The 20,803-nt window shown below is 37.9% G+C and overlaps 1 protein-coding gene across 5 annotated transcripts in view; it reads right to left on the bottom strand.

The window, feature by feature from the left end:
• NSMCE2 (NSE2 (MMS21) homolog, SMC5-SMC6 complex SUMO ligase) overlaps positions 1-20,803 on the bottom strand; it is a 208,962-nt gene that overhangs the window by 123,502 nt on the left and 64,657 nt on the right. For all 5 annotated transcript variants that reach the window (XR_008996168.1, XR_008996166.1, XR_008996167.1 and 2 more), the window contains exon 4: positions 7,683-7,836. Coding sequence is in view for 2 of the 5 variants with exons in the window: in XM_057497746.1 (XP_057353729.1) it covers positions 7,683-7,836 (154 nt within the window). In the remaining 3 variants the exon portion in view is untranslated. The remainder of the gene's footprint in view (positions 1-7,682; positions 7,837-20,803) is intronic.

Below are 20,803 nucleotides of genomic sequence, written 5' to 3' on the forward strand. Positions count from 1 at the left end.
GATCTCTAAATGGAAATGATTCAGATTCCAAAAAGCAAAGAGATTCTCTCTCAGCTAGATGAAGTAGATTCCCCAAATAATAGAGGACATCAATGCAGATCTAGGATCTGGGAGACCCAAACAAATTATTTACTCTCAGGAGTCCTAGGACAAACTAATTTTTCAAGAGAAGAATAAAATGCTTGAACTGAGAGACAAGAAAGCCACATGGTAGTCCTTTCTAGAGTTGGTGCTTTACTATATAGAAGAAAGAATACGAGCTTTGGTGTCACCCAAACTTAAGTCTTAATTTCAGCACTTACGATTTTAGGGAAATTATATTACCTCTCTTTGCATATTTCCTAATCCATAAAATGGGTATAGTTATCCTGTAGGGTTGTATGCCCGTAAGGAATTCAACACACATTTATTAAGTATCATATATAGTAGGTACTGTACAAAACCTGGCTATTACTTTTATTATTACTATTTTCAAAAGAACCAGGGCAAACTTTAGAGGAAGGCAGAACAGATGGGGTCTCTACTGCTTAATATAAAAGGCATGTGGAAAAGCTAAGTTCTCACTCATAAACTCCTTGATCACTTAATGCCTTGAAACTCCACTATGATAAGATCAATCTAATTGGAATTAATCTTTGTTTTCTTTTTTTCTTCACTTATTAATTACTTACCTGGTACTCCAACTTTGCCAGAATTCCTGGAAAGTAACAACTTTATGAAACAGAAGAAAGAAGATAGCTCTCCCTAATGCTCCTGCTCTATCCCTGGTATCTCCTATCCTTTAGTTCCACTGTTTATTAGCTTTGTAACCTTGGGAATGTCACCTAACCTCTCTGAACCTACTTCATCATTAAGATGGGAATGGTACCATTTAGCTTCACTGATGAGTAAACATGTATGGGAAGAGAAACCTCACGGTGGGGAAAACACAAAGAAAGCAGCTGGGTATTAAGAAACAGAAAAAAAATTAAAAATCTGCATAAGGCAGAAATCTCACTCAGTGAGCATGAGACCCCAGGCCAGGGATATAATCCAGCCTGAAAAAGTCAACCTCAATCTCTACTGTGCAACTTACGATTTTTAGCATTTACCAACAATTCACGGTCATCCAGCAAGTGAACAGTGATGGGTTTACCAACATCATCAGGAAAGAAATGAAGTTCAACTGAGGGTCACAGAGATGACAAAACTGTCTACAGGAGAGCCAGCAAACTTAAGTTTTTATAAAGTTGCTTAAATGTTCCTAGCAGTCACACTTAGAGTGAGCCACATTCACTTAATTCCTGGTCATAATGATACTAGGATGTTAAAAACTGTATCTTACTATGTACACTACATATTTGCACCAAAAAGTAAAAGGTTATATACACAAAATCATGTATGTTGACTTTTTTGAGCAATGCAGGGATTTTTCAAAGATAACTGTTTTTCAAAGACAAACTGATTTTTCAAAGATAAATTGTTAACTTTTGCTGATTTTAGATCCTAATCCTAGCTAATTTTCTTTCCCCCTTATTCTCTTCTTTACTGATAATATATTATTGGAGGGAAAGGAGTTCTATCATCAGACTGCCTTAACTAGGTTCTAACCCTCTTTTTCTAGTTGAGTAATTCTGTTCTATAAATATTAACTGAGTCCTGATTATGTGTGGAATAAAAGGAACACAGAGATGAAGAAGAAATTATTCCAGCCTTAAAGGGTCTTGGGCTTTAGTTAATTGCAGGCCAAGGAACACACTGTTTGGATAGACAGTTACCTTATGACAAAGAGATTTATGTGTTGAGGAGTATCAGGATTAAGTGAGTTTAGCCATCACTTTGCCCAGTTTAAACGCACTCAACATATTTTTAGGCAGAGCCAAACATTTTCCCTCTTGGCACCACTTGTGTTTCTTTCTCATTTCTTTCCTTGCAGGTTTCAAAACTCACACATGCCTTTCCAGCCTTCAAAGGAGCTATTCTTCCCTATGGCCCCCTGTTTACCTTCATGTGGGCCAGGAGCTGGCAGACCTGTCCTGTCTCCATGAAATGTCCACCTCTTTGCAACAGCACCCACTAAGCTTCTACTATATATTCCTAAATGCATTTCATGCACATTCTGGCCTTAGTTTGGAGTATCTTGAAAACAAAGCCACCATTTTCTCTGAAGAAATCGTAGTTTTCTGTCAGTTGGCCAAATTAATGCTGATGTCCTTCTTCTGAGTGCCAACCAAGTCACCGAAAAATGGTATTATGAGATGGGGAAGCCACAGGTCACAAATTAATAGCTTTGTTCACAGTGTTTTAAAAAAACCTAGTAATGGAAACATAATCACCTAGATCTCTGGATTTTCCAAAAGAACCTGAAAGCTTGACAAAAGAACCACACCCACTCACAGCCACAACAGACAGGCAAGAGGGCAGGTGTCTCCCTACTTAGGGCATAAGCTCACAAGTGTATGGTGGTTTCCCTCAAGATTCTCCTTCCAACCAAGGGCCTGTGCTTTACATACTGTGCGTGTAGACTTCACGCTGGAGTTTAAGGAACACAGCAGTAAGCAAAACATAAAAGCCCCTAACTTCCTGGAACTACACGATGGTCTGAGCAGATGCTGAAGGAAAGGGAAAAGCAGCCCACTAGGAGCAGTGACGTGAGGGTATTCTAATGTTCCTGAGGACCTCACTATTTAATGGCATTTTGAGTGAATCTTTTGTCAAGTGAATGGCCACGCCCTATTGTACCAGTTTTGAGATCTAGATTGGGTGTGCTTACAATGAAGGAACAAAGTTAATCTCTGAGTCCATATAATAATTATGATTACAATAGTATATTCCTATGTCTGTCACTAGAAATAATTTTTAAGTTTCACTCATGGATTCCATTATCTCCATATCTTATATGCTGCATATCTCATATATGACCTAAATATACTGTCTACATCTGTGGTGAACATCTTCAGATTAAGAAATCTACATTAAAAATCAGAAATGCTCTCATTTATTTTTGTATTTTAATGTACCAACAAAACTATACTTCATATCAGATAATTTTAATACTTAGATTCACACAGTCAATTCTGTTTTTGACCACAAAGCGAAGACCTTGTATTTTGAAGGCTTCTAAATATCAAATTATTATCTAATGCCCCCAATTTTTGCCTTGCTGACCTACAGTAAAACTTCTGATGCCCACTAGATATGTAATAGGTACATGAATAAAGCACACTAGAAAACTGCTTGATGACTTGAGAAAGTATCTACACAGAAGTACCCCTACATTCTAATTAAGTTCTCCTGATGTTAAAATTGCAGGAAACCATGGGTTATAATAGTGGAGACAGTTTGAGTAAAAGAGGTAAGGAAGAGTGAAAATTACCTAAACATATTGTTTAAAGAAATTAAATTAATTTCATCTAAAGAAGTCTGGTTATATGCAACTTAAACCAAATCATATAATTGGTTTCACAACTTGGGTTAGTAAGAACATGATCGCCAGAATTCCTTTCCCTGAAATTACTCCCTAACTCAGTTATCACTGCCAGCAATTCTAAGAATTATCTTCATTCAATCTTGATTTGTATAACTCCAAGAATAAGAACTAAGAAAAACAGTGGCATGCAACCAGACTACATATTAAGTGACTCAAACTCAGATCTGGTGGTTAAGCTCACATACTGTCCACTATACTGCACAGGTTCTTTCTCAATAATAATTAAATCTAAAGTAAGCTTTTAGAGTTTGCAAAGATCCACTATCTCACTTACTCTTGGTTAATCCTAAAAAGTTGGGGCAGACAAATATATCTCTAATATACAGGATACTGGGTCCCCAGGTATGGTATTTATAGCAAAACCTAAAGTTAAAACAAAAACAAAAAATGGCTCTTGTTTTTGATTATGATTTAGACTAGATATTAGCAAATGGTTCAAAGAAGTTGGATAGAGTGCCTGGTAATATCCACAAGGCATATAAAACTACTGATGGAAATTAATGTGCACAACTAAATTATGTTACTTTTAGAGTAACCGTATCTTTACAAAGAGTAGTAGAGTATCTATTATGTTTGTATTTTGGGGATGGTAGATACCAGATATCTGTACTGCCCCTCCTCTTCCCTACTATAATGTTCCAAGCACACTCTTTTCTGCTAGGCCTGAACCCAGTCTCAGAATCTTTTTGAACATACAGCTCCACACAGTCTCAACCAGTTGACTGGAAATATTAGCCACACATTAAGTCCTGCATTCCTATTTTGACTCTCTTCATTTAGGTCCACATTGTGTAACGTTTGTTTCTGGCATTTTTTTTTCTTTGCTTCTGATTCAATATTTGTCATCAATGTCTCTCATATTATTTCATGTTTGTATGTATCATCTTCTCCCAAGTACAGGGACTCTGCCTTTTATTCATCTCAGAGCACCAACTGCAGTGATTAATACACAGTAGGCACTCAAAGTGTTCTGAATGTATCTGAGATAAATATATTATATTTATGGAAAAATCTAAAGTTAAAAAAAAAACAACAACTCCCCTTGTTTCTGATTATGGCTTGGACCAAAGGTCAGTACACTTTTCCTGTAAAAAGCCAGAGAATAATTATTATAAGCTTTAAGGCCAGCTGGTCTCTGATGCACCAACTCGACTCTGCCATTATAGTGAAAGCAACCATAGACAAAATATAAACAAATGAGCTGAGTCTTTATTCCAAGAAAACTTTATTTATGGACACTGAAATCTGAATTTTATATAATTTTCACATGTCACAAAATATTTTTCTTCTCTTGACTTTTTCCTCAACAATTTAAAATTGTAAAAATCCCTTCATAGCTTGTGGGCCACAGAAAAGCATGAGGCAGGATGGACTTGGCCCACAGGCCCCGATCTGTGACTCTCAAAGTGTGAACTTTGGGTGGCCTGCAAGATCCTGTCAGCAAGTCCAGCTACCTATGTGTAGGCCAGATTTTCTTTGTATGCCTCAAACAAAACAATGGACCACACGGACTGAGTAGAGAAGCACATATGAGGATCTGGCTGTCTTCTGTTAAGCCAGAAGTTGAAGAGATTTGCAAAACTGTAAAACAATGTCATTCTCCTCACTGATTTTTCTTTGTTTGGAAAATACAGTTACATTTCTTTATGTTAACCTGTAATGTGTTTCTTATTGATTTTTAAAATGGATTAATATTTTTTAAATGCTTGTTTTGATTTTTAATTATAATAAATGTCAATACCTTATAACCCATGCAAACAAAAGGTCTCTAAGAGACCCCAGTAGATTTTGAGAATATAAAGGGATCTTGAGACCAGACAGTTTGAGAACCCGCTGCAGATGAAGCTGGGCTGACTTACTCCTGCTGCACAAAGTGTTCTCAGGCCATATGCAGGGTACTTCCTCAGGCTGACCCACCAGGCAGACCACCAGATTTCAATCTCTACCTTGACTTTTACTCACCTAAGAGCTTCCTGGCATTCTTTGATTAGACCCTGATTTGGTAAAACTTTAATCCCATGCAATTTACGTTCTTATATAATAAATTTGGTGAGAACATTATGATTATTTTCATCAAAGAACCTTTCAGATACGTGCAGACCATAAAAACACTTCAGCCTCTACTTTGCCAAAATAGGCAACTTGAAGCAAGTATCTCTCCCTGGCTTGTATTTTCTAATCTTTAAAAAAAAAAATTATTATTATAATTCTTTGCCATCAGAACATATCTCAAAACAGATTCACTTTATAAATTAAAGTGCTTCTGACATGGCTCCACGAAAATTGTGGGAGCTAATCGGCATCCTAACATAAACACTGTATCCAAAGAATTAAAATCCACTAGACATGCTGCAAATTTAGTGCTAATAATAATGCACTAAAAATTACATTTTGCAAGTAAATTATACATATCTTAGCATTTTAAGAGTATTAATATTTTGCTTGTTCTGTCATTTGAGATTTAAAACCTTTGCTAAAGAATATTTTAGGAGAAATAAAAGGGAAAGTTATCTTGATTCCAGTGTTTCTCAAACAGGGAACCTTACATAAGGAAGCATTTCTTTCAATATAAATTGATTTTGTCATAAGGTTTGACTGTCTATCCAAATGGTACTGCTGGCCTGGGGGAACTCAGCTCCATTTTAGGGAGAATTAAGGCAACAATAATCACAATTCCAACCTTTATCATCTTACTGAATGATAAATTCTAACTTAGAAAGTGTTTCTCATGAGTATACAATTGTAAAAATCTTCATAGTTTTCTTTTTTGGAATATTGACTTTGTAAACAATAACAAAGAAGGAAAAGATTTATATTTTGGGGCATTTATCCTTTGATCAGTCTTATAAAATGTCTAAAAAACCAAGAACTATGATCAGATGCTAAATCTGCATAATAATTTGTGATTACTGGCTCCAAGTAGAAAAATAAAGTACATCTGGCTCTTCTGACCAACACCAAAACTGAAATTCACTAGCATCGTTAAGATCAGAAAGACACTAGCAAATCATTATTTCCGATTGGGGAGGTGATTACCTGTTTGGGGGAACAGTGCCTATTATACTAGAAGGATTTTGGTAGCTGTGATGTTCAATGAAGAACAGAAAACAGACTTAAGATGTGGGGGGAAATGCTTACTGTTTAAATCTACAGTAAAAGCAAAAGTCTCACTACGATTGCAAAACATTCCAAATTGTGAAACTTAAGTTACTTGTAAAATAGACAAAAGTAAAGTTGCTTCCTCAGTCATTTTTGGAGATCTCAGCATCAATTTAAAGAAAATGCTTATATTTAAAAGAAAGCCTATTTCAAAATATGAATCCTTAAATAACTACAAATAAGGACATGAAGTAAATTTATATACCATATAATACAACATTCTTATTCCATGTGTTTGCACATGAAGGAGATGTGAAACTAAAGTTTGAAAAAAGTTATTTCCTTTACTATTGAATTCTTTAAGGAATAAAACAGCACAACAAATAACCACAATTGATGTTAATGCAAGAACAATCAAATTATATAAAACTGTTAGGTGGATTATATGAAAAAGAAAAGGATGGATGGATTTCCTTGTGTGGAAAAGATACATTTCTATACCTACTGTAAAATACTGCCTATGAAAATGTTTTTGCATAATAAATAATTTTTCCCACTCTGATTTTTAAATCAAAATTATGTGCGTTTAAAACCCTGGTTATAATAAAGTTTGTTGGGAAGGCAACAGATTTAAAATCACATGGAATTTGTGCTGTCACAAAGACAGAAGGGATCAAGAGGGTTTAGGGCCGTATTTGAGAAGGAAAAAATAGTCGGAGAAAACATGCTACTCCAAAGCAGCAAAACTATAATCAAAATGTGGTTGTTTTAAAGCATGGCACAGTAGTTTAACATCTGGAAAACACTGCTGCTATTTCAATTAGGTATAGTTCCCAACTCCCCTCCCCAGTGGTGGGGCAATGCATTGTAACTTTCTCTAGCTACTGGGGCATTTTCTTAGCACTTTGTGGAAACTGTTGGCTTTCAGAAACACACAGGCTGATATGAAACAAAAGTTAGACAAAATACAGAATTGCAACAACAATAAAAAGCAATTTAGAAAGAGGATCAAAGCCAAGCAGATAAGCAAACATTTTTAAATCAGCTGAGATTGTTTTTCAGATCAGTTCCCTAATTTCAAAGAGCCAAACCAAAGCAAAGCATGCTGACTTACACTGATTCTTTAGTTCTTTCAGCTGTTGTTTAAACTGTACAAATTTTTCATTGTTTTGGAAGTCTGCATCTGAATTCTTATTCTGTAAAGCCAAAAATTTCTTCTCCACTAATAATTTTAGATCTGGTATTTTTTCTGGACGTTCTTCTTTCACCTGAGGAAGATAACAACATTATCTTAGTTAAGTGTTAACAATCACATAGTTCTGTAACATTACTTTTATCTCAATTCATTCAAGTGAAAATACCATGAGGTAGAAAACACAAACTCGCCAACAGTGAACCAGAGAGGTCGGGACTAGTTGCAGAACAAACTGTAGGGAAAGAGTGGAGGGAATCCACTCAAATTCACCCCATCTGCTCATCAATTCCTTAAGCCACTCTTCAAGGTCCTCCTAATTTGCTGTCTCCTGGTAACTATGGGGGAACCATCTCACACCAGCACAATTCCGTGTCCTCTAACGTGAGCACTGCAGCTTCTGCTCTTTACCCAGCAGTCCCTCTCCTGTCCCCATCTGTCTCTCAACATGCTCCTCTTCTCTGGCAGGTGAGAGTGGCTCTTATTTCACAAGAGGTTGACTTGAATCTTGAGCTTTACCATCTGCTGCCACAAGAAGGAACAAGTGCCCCCTACTCTGTTCAAGATTAAACTCACAGCCCATATTCCTTTTCTTCCTATCAATATTTTATTATAAAATGAAACATGTAGAAGAGTTGAAAGAATTGTATTTTACCATTCATCTAGCTCCTCGATCCCACAATAATGTTTTGCTGTTTTATCACATATCTATCCATCTTTCTGTTTTTCTGTCCACCCTCAACCAGGTTTTTAAGTTCATTCTTAATTTCATCTTCTTCATTTTCAGAACACTCTTTTCCTCTCTAGAGGCTCTTACCCCTAAAATGTTTAATTTTGCCCTTTACTTCCATATTTAAAATCAGCCTCTTATAATCCCCTCAGTTACTTTCTCCTTACAGTCCAGCTCCTTTGAAAAAAAAACATCTGTATCCACTACTGCTATTTCCTTATCCTCAAACTTTTGCCACTAGTGACGCTGCTGGCCTCAGAACTTCACTGTAACTGCTCTTCTGCAGGGCTTCATAACGGGCCCACTGAATCACTGGCCTTTTCCTGGTGCTCTGGCCGTCAAAAAAATTCACCAACCTCTCCCTCAGGCCCCAGCAGGCCTCAGCCACACTCCTACCACAGCACCAGTAATATTAACTGCATTTATTTTTATATTCTATGTCTCTTTCCTCTAATAAAATCTAAAGTCTTTCAAAGGTGTCTGATTTATCAGTGTTGCCAGCACCTGACACATTAGGAGTAGTACTTAATATATTTCAAATGAATCAATCTTACTAGATTTCAAATATACTTACCACTAAAACTTGTAACTTATTGACTGTTGTTATCATTAGAAGAGTACACACAGCACAATTTCTGAGCTGGAAGATAACTTAGAGATCATGTAATCTTGAGCTCCGCACTCCTCATTTTCATAAATGAATAAAATGATATACAAAGAAGTTAAATGACTTGTCTATAGTAATCCAGTTAATTAGAGGCAATGCTAAGACTACAAGGTAGATAAAGAAAATTCTTGGTTTTGGTTCTAGTCAGCTGGATATATTTCTGATCTCTGAATCTGAGTAGCAATGCATGTGAAGTCAAAAGATTGTGTAATTTATCTGCTTTGATTATCCTTTGTCATGGAGAAAAGAAATACGTGATCTTCTTTTGCTTAGTTGTTAGGCATTTTAATTAGCTAAATGGAAAATAAAAATTAAGCATGAAACCAAAATACTCAAATTTATATTTATGGTACAATGTGTAGGAACTGACTGCCTTCTCATTATATATTGATGGTAATCAACTAATGCTGAATCCACCATCAAACAAAGTTGTGAAAAATATGGAGAGGCTTTAATGATAAGTCTTATATGTAATTACAAATTTTAAATAAGTCCTGTAAGGCTAAAGAACCAATAAAGTTCAGTTTGGAAAAGAGAAGGTAGAAAGGCAATTTAATAATGCCTTTCCTCTAATAAAATGAGGAAATGAGCTCAAGAGTAAGAGCTATTATACATGGTGACTAGCTATCCTCTACCTCTACAAGGCCAGAACAAGATGAAACAAGTTCAAGATTGTAGCATGAATAGTTCAGAATAGATACAGAAAATAAATTATGAGTTTTTACAAGAGAATTTCAGTCTTTCTGAATTTATAAAATAAAATTAACTTGCAGCTACCTGAGATATTAATGGTAATGTCACAGGCAGGCATACAGATAAATCTTCTCAAGGTCTTTAATGAGTCTGAAATTATTTAGTATGGGGTGATCAGGAGAGGTCTCATCTGAGCACATGATCAGTAAACGCAAAAGTTCTTTTCCAACAAGGTCTCTAACCCACTCTACATACATAATTTTCCTGGCTCAACTGCACTAATGCTGGGAAGTTAAGGTGAGGGGTGGAGAGAACAGATATTTTGAAGTTGACAACATGGCAACCTGAAGTATCATTAGGAAAACCTGAATAAACCAAATTTAGTGGTTCATAGTACTTTCTCCCCCGACAGCCAGACCTCAAAGGAACAGCTGTAAAGCACATAAACTCACTGTAGTAAGTAGCTCCTCTGGAAATCTGAAGCTGCAGTGAGCATAGCTACCCACTGCAAAGAGAACTTAATGTACTCTAGCTACCAAAACAAAAGTCTGGAGGACATTAAACCCACTACGTTTAAATCTATGCAATAAATGGGGATTAATTATATTTTAATGATTTTTTGCTTTGTATATTCAACAGAAATACATAATTTTAAAAGGGGAAGGAAAAAGTCATTCTTTAGGTACTGGATCATAAGTGTTATCTAGGCTGAAAAAGTAAGGATGGCCATCTTTTCCTAGGTCAAATTTAAAAATCCCTTAAAGAAATTCGAAGTGGGAAGAAGGAATTTAGCAGATGCCAATCCATCCCTTTCCTAAGGATAAAGTTCCTAGACACAGGACTTAAAATCTCAGTGAATTAAAATTAAAAAACACTGTATTAATTCGTTATGCCTGTCATAACAAAGTGCCACAGACTAGGTGGCTTTAATGACAGAAATTATTTCCTCACACATCTGGAGACTAGAAATCTGAAACCAAGGTGTCATCAGGGCTGGTTTCTTCTGAGGCCTCAAACTTTGGCCTGTAGATGGCTGGCTTCCCCCTGTGTCATCACAGGGTCTTTCTTCTGAATGTGCCTATGTCCTAATTTCCTCTTCTTACAAGGACAACAATCATATTGGATTAGGGCCCGTCCCAATGATTTCATTTTTACCTTAAACACCTCTTTAAAGGCCCTGTATCTCTACATACAGTCACACTGAGGTACTGGGGATTAGGACTTCACATATGAATTTTGGGGAATCCAATTTGGCACATACACATAGATTTTTAACACAAAATTTTAAAAACAGCTTATAGATTATTGGTCTTTACAGCATTTTAATTTTAAAATGATAGAAACTACTGAGAAGTAGACTTAGCAGATATCATACTTACATAATGGGAATTTAATACTGCTTTTAAGAGAGAAAAAGTCAGGCCCAGGGAGAGGAAGCTGCCACACAGCTCCAGATGACTGTGGCCATGCGAAAGTGCCAGCCCAGGTTTTCAAAGAAAAGTAAGAAATCTAGATGTTTGTCAGATACTTTCTCAGAGTGTGTAGTCCAAACAATACATCATCCTGAAGGTCATGAGTTTGAAACCTCTATTTAATGTAAAGGAAATATTTTGGGCATAAAAATAAAAGTACTCTTGTAATCCACAATATCCAGGGGTATTGTGTATATCCCATACATCTACTTTAGGGATGAAATATGGTCCTTTCAAGCAGAACAGGGAATAATGGGAGAGGATGGTTTTGTGTGTGTGTGTGTGTGTGAGAGAGAGAGAGAGAGAGAGAGAGAGAGAAAGTAAGGGATTTCATTTTAACATGCGTATCCAAAGTGCTTGTTTAAAACTTTGGCTCCACACGAGATAAAAAATGAGGTTCTGCTACTAACTGAACGACCTTGGGAAAGGTACTAAATGCATCTCACCTTAGCTTCCTCATTTATAAATAGAAAATTATAACAGTATTTACCTCACAGTGTTGCTGAAAGGAAAGGAACAGATGGAATGAAGCAATAAACCACTGAGCTGTCTGCCAGAGCATTGGGTAGTGAGTAGCTGCTGCTGTGGTGACTGTCCTTGTTATCATATATATATATATATCTCTTCAGGGTTGCTGGACACACAGGTCTGCAGCTCAGCAGCTGACATGGGGACACACAAGTGGACGAGTCAGTGCATGGATTTTAAATGGAAACTGCAAAAGCCTACCAAGGAGACTGAATAGGAAAAAAAAAGGAACCAAGGACCGAACTCTGGAGAACACCCCATTTATGGGGCAGCTAGAAGAATCTAAAAAAAAGGTACAAGAGTTAAAGAAGAGAAACAAAAGAAAGAGCCCCAAAATCGAGGAAGAAATTTCAAGATCTGTCAAATGCTGCTGAGAAGTCAAGCTAAAAGGCCTGCTATGTGCCCACTGAACTTAGTGATTGCGTCATAGGGACTTTAGCAAGAGGAGAGGTAAACACACAGTATTGACTCCAAAATATCCAGACCTTTGTTTAATGAATTGTTCTAAAAAGATGGTGGGGTGATAAGCAGAAACATACAAATCTTCAAATTTCTATAGGTTCTCCAACCAACTGCTCAGTTTCAGCTCCAAAACACCTGTGAATGTTTAGCTACATTTAACTGGAACTCAACACTCCTCTGACTGCAGTATTTCTCTTGTTAGCAAGGGGAAGGCAATCAGTGAGCTCAGTCAGGCCTCTGGTGGCTCTGTCCCTACCAACAGGCGCTACTTGTTTTGGGAAAAAAGACAATAGTAGAAACAAAAGGCAGAACTTGGTTCTTATCCATACTGAAACTACATAATATTTTCAACACGCTTTAACATAAAATTTTAAATATTTATATGATGATAATTTACCTCATTTCTTTCAAACAGTACTGTATACATATGCAATTACTCAAAGTGTGCCATTTTACTGCCACAGGGCAAAGTCAAGATCTCCTATGACGATTATCATTACTGCCTTGTAGCTATCATTTCACTGGGAGGGGAGATCACAGGAGCTAAAGGTATTAATGGGCTGAGTCACACAAACTTTTGAATCATGGGAGAATCTGGTGTAACATTAGTCATTCTTTTAACTTAACCAAGACTCAGATGGATGCATTCTCTCCAAACAGCCATGGTTGGATGTTTGGCTCCCCAAAAAACATATACCTGGTGATTTACATTTTGGAAATCACACAGCATTTTAAAGTTCATTACAAGTACACAGTAGTGATAAGCAATTTGCTCTGTGTTCTGCTCTGCACACTAAGTATCCCAAGTTCTAATTCATAGTCAGCTTGAGCTAAGGCTGTAAGATTTGCTTTCATGCTGGGAATCCACAGGGAATTGCTTCAATTGGTCCTAGAACATTCATTCAACAAATATTTACTGAGTCCCATTTGGGTACCTGGCATTATGATACTATTCCAAGCGTTAAGACATTTATGGACGTTGGCCCACACTTATGACACATCACCAACACAACTGGTCATGCACAGAGTAAATTTACATACACTAACATTGTATCCACCTTTATACAGCAAAAAAGCTTGGTAAAAGTTTTTATTGAAAGGCATGTCCAGGCTAAGAATCATTATGCTTTCACTTGGTATAACCTAATTGCATGTACATATGGTATATTTTCTACAGAGTTTATACTATACTGCCTTAGTCCTGTTTAAAAAAAATAAATCCCACATGCTAATGATGACCATGGGTTATACCCTTCATCTCATGCCAATTTCTGTTGTCAATTGCACAATCTGCTCTGAACTCTGTTGGACCCAATTATATGTACCTGAGTGAGTTTCTAGTGCCATTATTTAGTTTGACTTCTGACAAAACACTTAAGAGAGACACTTCCTTGTGGAGCATTATGACACATCAAATGAACTTCACAGTTTGCTAAGGTGTTATAATGCACCATTACTGAGCACCAGCCAACCAGACATGGAAACATCTTTCCTCGTTCAAGGCTTTCAGAAGAATTTTGAAAATAAACTTAAAACATGTGAGAGAGTGCTATTGGTCTAGTTCTACTGGACCAGTCCTATTAGAATAGACAGTTGTCTAACAGATGGCACTGGAATGCGGCAATCTGCCATCTATGTGCATCTGTTACTAAATATTTATGCTGTTGAAAATCACTCCAATAATTTCTCATGGCATCATTCCCACTACAGGATTATGACCAACAGGAATCACTTATTTATACAGAATAGCACATTAGCATTCCCATACTGGAGGACAGAACCAAACTGCTAATTTTGCCTCTCTAGGGTTTTGTTTTATTGTTTTAGCCTTTTTTTTTTTGCTTTGTTTTGTTTTGGTAGAATTCATAGAAAAATGCACTATTTACTTTTTCATTAATTTGTCCACTCGATAAATATTTACCAAATGCCTACCACGTGCGGGAACTGTGCTGGGCATTGGAGATGCAATAGTAAACAGACTAACTTGCCCCTGTTGTTCTCATGGGGATTGTGATCTCATTGGGAGGAAACCAGCATTATTCAGTCAAACAAATACACCATCACCCGCCATGATACATGTTGTGAAGGAAACGTATTGATGCTAAGAGAGCATGTAACAACATAAATATTGAGGACATGATTTCATAGGTAATCTTTTTAAGCACTGCTCAATTTCAACACAGATCATACTGAGGGAGTGTGATGAGGATTATTGTTGCTGTTATTGACAAACACTTCACACTTGCACAGTACCTTTCATCCGAGTGAGTCACTGCTTCGTACACACAAGTATCATAATCCCAATTTTATAGATGTGAGGAATGGGCAGAGCACAGTAGTTAAGCATCTTGCCCATGGTCATACTGAGTGAGTGGCTGATAGTTTCAATTCGTTCAAACTCCCTTTCAATTTAATTTTGTTTTGCACTTGCCTCCTAGTTAACAACTCAAAATGAAATTTATACCCCATCTTAAGTTTACGAAAGCATACTTGATTTCAAGCATATATCCTCAACCTTTAATGGTCATTTGTTAGTTCTTATATGAAAAGACATTTATTCTTAATCTGAAGTGCCTTTCCTATCCACCATGCATCTATGATTCACAGAAGAACTAAATACCTTATTTATTATCATGATGGTATCTCACTCAAAATTTTGCAGTGATAAAAGTATAGCAGTGGGCTGATGTTAATGAGATTTACTGGTCTTCCCAAGTACCCTGTTATCCAGAAAGATGATCTTTCAGGATACTAAATCATCCATTGAAGATTCAGTTGCAGTGCTACCTGGCAGACAACACCTCACGAGGATAGTGTGACATCCCACAGGATGCTTGTAACCAGTGACTAAAACACATGACATTCTCTCTCTGACAGCCAGAACACATGGGTCTAGGAACCAAGGGACAAAAGTACACATCTTCTCCTTCCCCTCTTCACACCAATGACCAGCTTGCATTTTTTCCACTATGGCTGTAACTCAAGTTCTGCTGGTTTAACAGTCTCAGTACCCGCGAGAAGAATGATTTCATCAAGGGACTCAACAACGCTTCCACTGATTTGGAAGCTTAAACTGCAACCTAGCAATTTGAGTTTCTCATGAGACTGAACAGATGGACAAAAAGCAAGATTACAGAACTGGCTGGGGCAATGAATCTTGATTATCAAGGGTAAAGAGAATTGCTGCCACTGAGTGAGAAGAGGGAGGTGTATGCCTGGGAACCTAGAATATCTCCTGGTTTTGCCATTTCTAGAGTAAAACGTAATGGAAGTCAGAAATATCTCCATACAGGTAGGACCATCAAGAACACAGCACCCAGGAATGATAACCTAGGTGCTATAGTCAGATAAAAACCTACAATCAACTGAAAGTTTGCCAAAGGCAAAGAGAACATGGAATGGCTAGTGGAGAAAGGGAGTGAAGAATACCAACTTCTGGCTTTTTACTCACTCATATTTCTTCCTTGGTTTAACATGAACATACTTATGTTTTTAAGCTCCTTTCTCCCTTTCTTTAACTTCCAATATTATACAAAAGTAAGTTGGTAGCTCCCCAGTTACAGAGTACCATACTGGACCAGTAACAAAATGAAGAAGCAAGTTCCAGACATCCTGGACTTAGTAACTGGTAAAAGCTGGGACCATTCCTCCTTTTGGAGACTGAGAAAGCACGGCTCTCCCTTTCATGTCGCAGCAGCGCTTTGTTGTCGTTGCCAATGTCTGCAGACCTCAGTCCGGAAGAAAGTGTACACAGAGGCTAGGCAGTGAGGCTCACTAGTCTAGAATCTCTTAAATACCTTTCCTGTATTTAGATAATTTCCCACCCATGAGAGATACTTCCAAGAGCCAGACCCTCTGCCTATGGAACTTCAATTCTTGACACTGACATGAAGGAAGTGCTATACAGAAGGCATCAGAAGAGCCCAGGGAACCAGATTACCTAGGGATTTGAACTTCAAACCCTAGCTCTGCCCCATATTAGCTGCATAATCTTGGGCAAGTTACTTATCCTCTCAGAAACTCGATTTCCTCATCTAGAAGTCTACCCAAGTCAGGATTGTCATGAATATTAAATGGATTAATGTATCTGAAGAATTTAGAGCTTTGGAATCCAAGTATGGTAGCCACTAGCCACGTGTAGTTACTTAAATCTAAATTAATTAAAATTCAATAAAATTAAAAATGTAGTTTCTTAGTCACACTGTCATATTTCAAGTGCTCTACAGCCACATGTAGCTAGTGGCTGCCTTTCTGGGCGGTGAAGCTATAGGACATTTCCAACACCGTAGGAAGTTCTGCTGGAAGGAGTTGACTCCAGAACACTTCCCTGCACCCAGTCAGCACTCACATGATAACTGCTGCTGCTTTATTATTACTGGTGTGGTTATCTGGAAGTTTGTAACTTTGACCATCTTTACCCAATCCCTCCCCCAACCCCATGTCTCCACCTCCGGCAATCTGTTATCATCACTACTACAAAAAACAAGTTTAAAATAGAGCTGAATTTAAAATCTGGCAGAGGAGATCCGAGTAAAAAGTAAATGTGTGATAAGAATTAGCAGCAGGACCAGTAGCAGCAGCTGCTCTCCAACTATAGCTTGTTGTGGGCAAGGTACTGAGCTAGCACTTCACGTGGATTATTTTATTCAACCCACTAAACAACCTAAGAGGTAAGAACTAATACATCCTTCTATTACAGATTAGGAAAATGAGGCTAAGGAATGTAGTCAAAGAGCTCACCAGTGTTGAAGCTGGGACGCATTGCACCGGCTAGTCTGTTAAACTGAGTTCACGACTTACCTACTACCCTTGATTCACTAAATATTTACCGAGTGTCCACTAGGGCCACAGACTGCTCTCAATGCTGGGAATACAACAGTAAACAAAAGACACCAAGTCCCCGCCTTCATGGAGCCTGCATTCTAGTCGAGGAGAAAAGTAAGAAAATATAAAATCAGCAAGATGGTAATCAGTGCTACAGAGAACAATTACACAGGGTAGAGGTAGGTGAACTCTTCTAGATGGATGATCAGGGAAAACTTCACCAAAAGATGACATTTGAATACAGACCTGCAAAAATTTCCAAGGCAGGAGATGAGGTCAGAAGCAAAGATGCGGTGAGGGTGGGACAGATCGTGGAAGCCAGTATGTGGCCTCTGCTCTGACAGAGATGGGAAAGTTTTAAGCAGAGGAGTAAGAAGATCTGACTCTTTTTCAAGGATCACTCTGCCTGTTATGAGAATAGATTTTAAAGAGGAAGAGCAGAAGCAGGAGACCAGTTAGCAGACCACAGCAGTCATAGAGGCAAAGGGTGACAACGGTATGGATTAAGGTAACAGCAGGCAAGTAGCAAGAGGTAGTCAGGTTTTAGGTGTATTTTGAAGGCAGAAGTAATAGGGTTTATTGATGGACTGGATGTGGGCTATGAAATAATTAATAACCTTAAGGTAATTTTGGTTTTGGCCTGACTAAATGAAATAGTGCAGTTGTCATCTCCTGAGATAGAGAAGTCAGGAGAAACAGCTGGTTTGGAGGAAAAAAAATTGAAGAGTTTAGTTTTGGAAGGTTAAATGTGAAATGTCTATGAGAATGAGATGAAGTGGAAGTCAAAAGAAGACAGCTGTATATCTGAGATGTGGTTTTGGGGAGAAGGCAGGATTATATCTACAAATGCTATGAATAATGATTAAGTACATGATGTTATAAGAGCACATGAGAGTAATACATTTGATGGACAGAGGTTGGGTGATGTCAAGAAGGGCTGTTAAAAAAAAGCTATGCTAAGTCTATGAAGGGGAAGAGAGACTTAGCTATCTGAAAGGGAGAGGAGAGTACTCCCAGGAGAAAGAACAATGTGAACTGAGGCCAGAGGCAAGAGAACATCCCAAGAAATAGCACAAAAGAACAGCGGAAAATGACACTACAGAGTTCAGCAGGGTATGTATATGTATATGCGAGGTAAAGAAGTCTGAGTTTAATCCTGGGAGTAATAAGGAATAACTGAGGAAGGTAATGTGAAAATGCAGGCAAAGTAACCAAACTCTCAATTTACAAAGCTCTCTTGGGCTACCAGGCAGAAAACAGGTTAGAAGAGAGCAAAACTTTGTACAACTAACTTGCCACAGGGGACTTTAAAGTGTGAAAATGGGGATGAGGAGGTGAACGAATACAACAACCAGTAAAATCTGAAGATGGGATGCAAGGTATGAGGGGCCAGGAGGAGTAAGATGATAACCAGGTTTTGGAGGTGGGAAACTGGTGGACGATACTGCCATTTACTAAGAGACTAATCCCAGAAGGAAATCAAGGGGAAAACCTCTCTCTAGAACACACTGAATTTAAGCAGAATAACTTATGTGGACATGTCGAATAGATGACTGAATTCATGTGTGTGATCTCCGATGAGCACTCTGGACTAGAAAAATGGATTCGGGACTCTGGCATAAAGACAGTAATTCGTTATAACCAGAGACGTCATCTCTAAGAAAAAGAGAGCGCATTGCGAGAAAAGAGTCACAGAACAGTGGGAATATCAAGATTTAATGGGTAGAGAGATGAAGTCCAGTCCCCCAAGGAGACTAGGAAGTGCCAGAAACTCAAAGGAGAAGCAGACATCTGTCATCAAGAGAGTTAAAGGAACACAGCACTCCAGAAAAGAGGGAGTTATCAATAGCAGAGAAGTCAAGTAAGAAAGGACTGAATAACATCCTCTGGATTTTTGACAAGTGTATAACCTCGGGCAATTCGCATAACTCTGTCAGCCTTAGCTTACTTGTCTACACAAGCATGTTATACTATCTACTGTACCCAGTTCTGAGGACACATGTTAATGTGTATATAGTACCTAGTACAGTACTAAGCACTAAAAACTGCTCTATTTTTATTGCCACATAACTTATGAATGTCAGACAGCCAAGTCATGGTAACAAAAGCACAGGGGTTGAAAGCATGAAACTACATGGAACCAATGGCCATGAGGCACAATATGCAGTCTGGAAAGAGAACCAGCATAAAAGAATGATAGTCTTTCTCCTTGTCTTCCACCCCTCCAATGTTTCCTTTCTTCTTCCTTTTAAATGCAGCTAATAATGCATAAGTTCCCTAGAGCCTATCAAAAGGCCTTTTCAATCATATCTAGTATTCACACAAAGAATTTTTTTTGCAGCCATTTACCACAATCATGAGTTGGTAATATAGATGCTATGTTCTTAAGAAGGGCAGCTTAAATTCATACGTGGTCCACAAATAAATGTTATATAGAAATTAAGTCTATTGATCAGTGATTTCAAAAATTCTTCCAACAGTTTCTGAAACGATAAGCCAGGTAATGTTTATCAAATGATATATTCTAATTGCATAATTAAAGAGACCTTTGAACAACCAAACTGATTTTCAGGTTGGTTTCGACACTGGCACACTAATAGTCACGGAGAAATTTCTCAGATGTATGTGGATTCCTGTCAAGGATTAGGTTCTACCCTTTCTTGCTCTCACCTCCTCAAAGATGTGGGGCAGGAAGAACTGAGAAAACTGTTTCCAACACTTGGATTTCTAACATAAGAAACATTGTGTTTCATATAAAAGAGTTCCAGTCATTTTGTTTTCCATATCTAAACTATTCCCATCTCTCTAGCATATTTCTTTCATAGTTTCTTTGCTTTAACATTGACTTTGCAACTCAATGCACAAAGCCTACATAATATTCCCTTCCCTATCCGCTTATTCTGTGTTATATCCATCAAATTCTAGGTTCCTAGGAAAGTCCTAACTATTGAGGATCTTAGTTTTCTTATGCATATTTAGATAAGCTTCTCTTTTCTATACAAGTCAGCAGTGGCTGGTGATACAGAAGTTTATCTGGTGGTAAAGAAGCATCTTCCATTAGAATCTAAACAATCAAAGAAATACTTCTTGCTCTAGTCTTTGTGTGAGAGCGTGTGTGGAAGGGAGACAGATGGAGGACAGATACACATACTTGGCAGTACCTATCCTGAGGAAAGCAAAGCCTGGAGAGGAGAATGGGCAGAGCTAAGCTTCTGGAAGCCTTTTCTTTCTGAGCATTCTGGACCATTAAGATCAGCCTTCAGCAACTGGTAAGTGGCCCAGCTACAGGTGGCCAAGGAGAGGCTCTAAGAGCTCCTCTTCTAATTCCATGTTTTCCCTGGGTCCTGGATTCCTACCCACCATGAAGTAGAGGACCTAAATAACCAAAAGAATAAACTCGCCACTTCTGTTGTAATTGGGAAGAAAGGGAAATGCTAGTTGTTTCCATCCTTCTGTTCCTAAGTATTGTGGGGTAAAATTGCAATATTTCCAGAATCCCTTGCCTGGCCTTAGTCCATTTCCATATTAACAGGTATTTCTTCCCGCAGCCTCCAAGACAAGGGGTGGAGAGAAGCTGTTTTTCCCTCCCCTCTGCTGCTGTTTGGTCTGGTGGTGCCTGTCAGTCGCTGGGGCTCCAAACTCGCAGTTCCCCCCAAGACAGGGTGTG

Source organism: Manis pentadactyla, chromosome 3 (genome assembly GCF_030020395.1).
Source record: "Manis pentadactyla isolate mManPen7 chromosome 3, mManPen7.hap1, whole genome shotgun sequence".
Lineage (NCBI taxonomy): Eukaryota > Metazoa > Chordata > Mammalia > Pholidota > Manidae > Manis > Manis pentadactyla.